The 4,487-nt window shown below is 42.7% G+C and overlaps 1 protein-coding gene across 2 annotated transcripts in view; it reads left to right on the forward strand.

Annotated features, from left to right (window-relative positions):
• Positions 1 to 4,487, forward strand: part of pigl (phosphatidylinositol glycan anchor biosynthesis, class L) — a 14,796-nt gene that overhangs the window by 9,752 nt on the left and 557 nt on the right. For both annotated transcript variants that reach the window (XM_034890092.1, XM_034890091.1), the window contains exons 3-6: positions 754 to 844; positions 1,941 to 2,008; positions 3,074 to 3,105; positions 4,246 to 4,379. In XM_034890092.1, coding sequence (XP_034745983.1) covers positions 754 to 844; positions 1,941 to 2,008; positions 3,074 to 3,105; positions 4,246 to 4,379 — 325 coding nt within the window. The remainder of the gene's footprint in view (positions 1 to 753; positions 845 to 1,940; positions 2,009 to 3,073; positions 3,106 to 4,245; positions 4,380 to 4,487) is intronic.

Raw genomic sequence — 4,487 nt, forward strand, 5'->3', positions numbered from 1 at the left:
CCCACACACACACACACACACACACACACGGTTTAGTATCTCAAACTGTTGCGCAGTCACGTCTGTTTCCTTTAGTTGGTTTGGTTTATGATCAACATAGTTTAGTTTACTTTATTTTTGCACAATTTAAAATGACAAAAAAAAAGTATTATAAATATTATAAAGAACCCAAAATAAACTTACACAAAATAATATGACTACACAATACTGATGAAAAAGGAGTTAATATATGTAATAAGAACATAAATCAAAGAAATTACAACTGGTGAACACTGATATATCTAAGAAGGTTCGAGTAGGTTTTTAAGCACTTTTTTCTGCTGGTTTCTGTTCATTCAAGGGGAATGTGGAACAACCATAGAAAGCAAAGTTGTTGTTTTTCCTAAACTGAGAAAGAAAATCTGTTATTATTTGTGCCAAAAAGGGATTGAGCCTGCCAAGTAATGTTTTTGATGTACCCGGTGTTGCCTCCAGGCTGTAGTTCAGATGAACATGAAGCTAAGGGCCGTCCGACCCTGAACCCCCGGACTTTCCAGCACTCCCCTGTGTTTGTATTCTAAACCAGCCCTTTTTTTAAATTCTGAACCGTGCTCAGAAAGGACTATGACTTAAGAAACACCTAGGATGGTTTTGTTGTGTAGAATTGACTTTCAGTTTCAGTGAGGTTACACAATGCCTTCCTGTTTCTCAGCACAACACAGCCTAATATTCCTGGATCTTGGTAGATAACCAGAGTCCTTTTTTACCCTCCAGAAGACTTCCAGATGATCCCAAAGCAGACTGGAGCGTCTCACTGGTCTCTTCTATGATTGTGAAGCACATGAGAGCCCAGTCCTTCAACATGGTATGCTAAGCTCCGCATTCTTGCCTTTCAAAAAAGTTGTTTCTCTGTCACTTCCTGTTTGACGACAATTTCCCCTGCCATTCTGCGTACAAAATCCATGTTGTGTTTTTACCGTATATTTGGCACCACTGCTCTCTAGCTCATTATCCCGGTTTTACTGTGGTCTGTGTAATAACCCTGTCAGCCGGCGTCTCTTTCTGTCCAACGCAGACTGTATTTTAAACCTCCTAAAATGAGGGGAAATGGCCTCTGCAGCAGTAGAAAGTTTGGATTCAGATTTGTATCTGCACCAGGGCCGCTCCACACTATTAGCTAAAGGGAATGTGGTTAAATTAGAATCTCAACAATGGCAAAAAATAGTCCCACGCTTTAAAGAACAGAAAGTACAGCAACTTTGGAAAATGAAAACACAGTTCTTTTGGGAATAGGATTTTACACAGCTGGGTTCTGTGCTGTATTTGCTGATCTCTTTCTGTTATCTAAAGACAACAAACACACCGTCTCCTCCTATCCTGTCGGGCTCAGCAGCAAAAAAAAAACTCTAGACCAAAAAGCAGGCTAGAGAATCATGTCTTCTCTTATGAATATATGCAGCAAAAACACAGAGAAAAACACCTAGATGTCAAAAGTAGTTTCCTTTCCCTGCTCTTAAACTAAAGACCTTATTCCCTTGGTCTGACACCATGCAATCCCCTTGCTTTCCCATATACAAGCCCGCAAGAATAAGTAAGAAGACTCACTGGTTACTTACATGTGGTGGATGGGAGCCTAAATGTATGCTTGATTGCAAAGATATAGTCATGGTAGACTACACCTGAGCATAGCACATGCCAAGTCTTTAGTCAAACACTTTTTTCTTTCCCTTTGACCTAATTTTTTTTTTTTTTCACTTGCATCCTCTATTGTGCAACCATGCACACAAAAAGGCTTTTAGATATCAGTTGTTAGCTGCCAAGCAGTTCCACAGTCAGACACAAAAACCCTTCCACTAACCCAAGAACATTTTCTTTTTGCCTGTGTGTATTTAAAATTGCTTTTAGACTTCAGATTTTGGCCTTTCACCCACAAAATGAGATATTTTATTTTGTTGTTTCAGGTGCTGACCTTTGATGGAAGCGGAGTGAGCGGCCATGCCAATCACATAGCCATCCATAAAGCTGTCAGGTACTGACTGAACTTTAAGGTTTTACCATCAGAGAAACAGAGTTCGCTTTTGTGTTTGAATCCCTCAACTTAAAGATGCCATCCTCAGGGATATTATGTGGCTTACACATGCACACAGAGACCAGCCCACTCCACAACCATAAAACATTGTCCAGGTCAATGCAGATCCTTCAGACTTCCATCAACATCCATCTTTCCAAATGTTTCCCTTCAAACACACACACACACAGTGTTTTTTAGACTTGGTCTGTTACATAGCTGAGAGGTCATCCAAACAGAGTCCTCAGAGGCACTTGGATTTGCTCCCAGAGTGCAGCAGTAAATCCTGTCCCTGAAGTGGTGAGGTGGGAGGGCCACTCTGGTTTGGAGAGGCCAACCAAGCAAGTTGCATCAGACTGTTGCTTAAAAAAAGCATGATTTGCACGGTGAAGTGTGCATTGCTGTCCCCATATTGCACTGATGCATTGATTGTCTGCTGTGTTAGTCATGCCCCCCCCCCCCCCCCCCCCCCCCCCCCCCCCCCCCCCCCCCCCCCCCCCCCCCCCCCCCCCCCCCCCCCCCCCCCCCCCCCCCCCCCCCCACCCCCCCCCACCCACCGGAGCCTGTATAGACCTCTGTCAATCTGTGGGCCTCATCTGTTGATAAGATGGGTGCTCCACATCACATCCCATGATTCCCATTAGGCTGGAACCCAGAGGGGCTGTGCACTACTTTCTCAGGACTGTGAATTATGAGTTATGTTTTTGCCACCCACAAAAAAACTTCCAGCACCCAATACAACAAAACCTGAAGCAAAAACAATATTAGATAGATAGCTTGGGTGCTTACACCATGGCTTTTTCTGTGGGCTTACAGTCATTGACTTTTTAACTAATTTGTGTTGTAATCAGTGGAACCAAAACTTTAATCAAAGTTACATAATGGCAAGTAGAAACATTACACCATGGCCAATTTTTGGAGAGATTGCCAAAACAAACCCCGTCAGTCAGATGTAATATGTTTTCAACAATAATGTTTGCATCCTTGACATTTTCAGTGTGTAACATTTTTTTTCTCCACTTACAGCCATCTCGCTTCCAGTGGACAAGTACCCGATGGTAGGTGTGTCACAAAGAAGACTTTTATGTATTTTGAAAATTTCTGACCAATGGGTTGTATTTACATTTTCCACATAGAAACCATGGAAAGTGCTGTAAACACTGGCCCTGAGTCAGACTGGGTATTTTGTGAATTTACAGCGCCCTCTTGTGTTACCAAGAGTTGCATGAATCTTGTGTCTCCTCTGTAGTTCTGGTCTGCTGGTGGCGGCAGGAGGCTAGTTGGGTATCAGAAACAACATTGCAATATTAGTTTTTCACCTCATACTACATATGTGGATTGCATTACAGATGTTTATAGTTTCAAACTCATTGGTATCTGTCTCTTTTTTACTGTCTAGACATAATCAAAATGTATGCCAATTTGTCTTTTAATGTCAACCCAAATAGACTGAACTTTTGGTTGCTTCCTAAAGTTCTTATGATGATGTCTGCGGGGAAAAGTGGGACAGAAAGGGGGCAGCATGTTACAAAGGCTGACAGCTTTTTCCTTTACTATTAAGGCAAACATTTAGGTTCACAGAGCAAACCCACATTTAAGTTTGAGTAGCAGGATAATTAACGAACATAGCAGGCCAGAGGGGTTGATCATTTATGAGATCTCAACAGTTGCTCTATGCTGTAATGGCTGGAAAGCATTATCCTCCTCGGGCCACAGCAAACACACTTTATCTTCAGTCGGCCTCGCCCTCTTTAGCCTGCAGTGAGCAATCTTAAAAACAGTCTCATTACGCACGCTCACTGGCTATTTAAAACCACACATTTACTGTACACCCTACCTGTTTGACTGGTCTTACTGTAGCTTCCTGGGGAAGGCGGCCAAGAATTAGGCCCAAAATAAGCCTCTCCACGTGGCTGTACAGCAAGACTCCCTGTTCATCAGCAACAGCTCTTAGCCTCTTGTGCAACACAAACGGCATGACTATGGTTATAGTTGAGAAAATACAGCATACAGTAAAAGTCATACTCATATTCCTAATTCGCACACCTACAACTACAACACAATTGCTGAGGTTGCTTCACAATGTAATTTTTTTTGGAAATAGAACAACCTTTAAAATGGCCTAGTTAACTGCCTGCATCTGTAGTGAATGTTTAACTTAATAACAGCTAACTGGGGGTCTCTGTCTGTCCTCCTAGACTGCTGTTTGCTCTCCCTGGTGACTGTTGGCCTCCTCAGGAAGTACATCTCTTTCCTGGAGCTTCCCTTCAGCTGGCTGCTACCCTCACGTCTCCACTGTGTTATAGGCTCACAGGGATACAGAAAAGCCAGAGTAAGCCACTAAATGGACAGTTTGTTGGCAAGACAAGTCAGGTTTATGTCCCATTTAGCTAATACAGTGGGTACGGAAAGTATTCAGACCCCTTTAAATTTTTCACTC

This window comes from Etheostoma cragini, chromosome 13, assembly GCF_013103735.1.
Source record: "Etheostoma cragini isolate CJK2018 chromosome 13, CSU_Ecrag_1.0, whole genome shotgun sequence".
NCBI lineage: Eukaryota > Metazoa > Chordata > Actinopteri > Perciformes > Percidae > Etheostoma > Etheostoma cragini.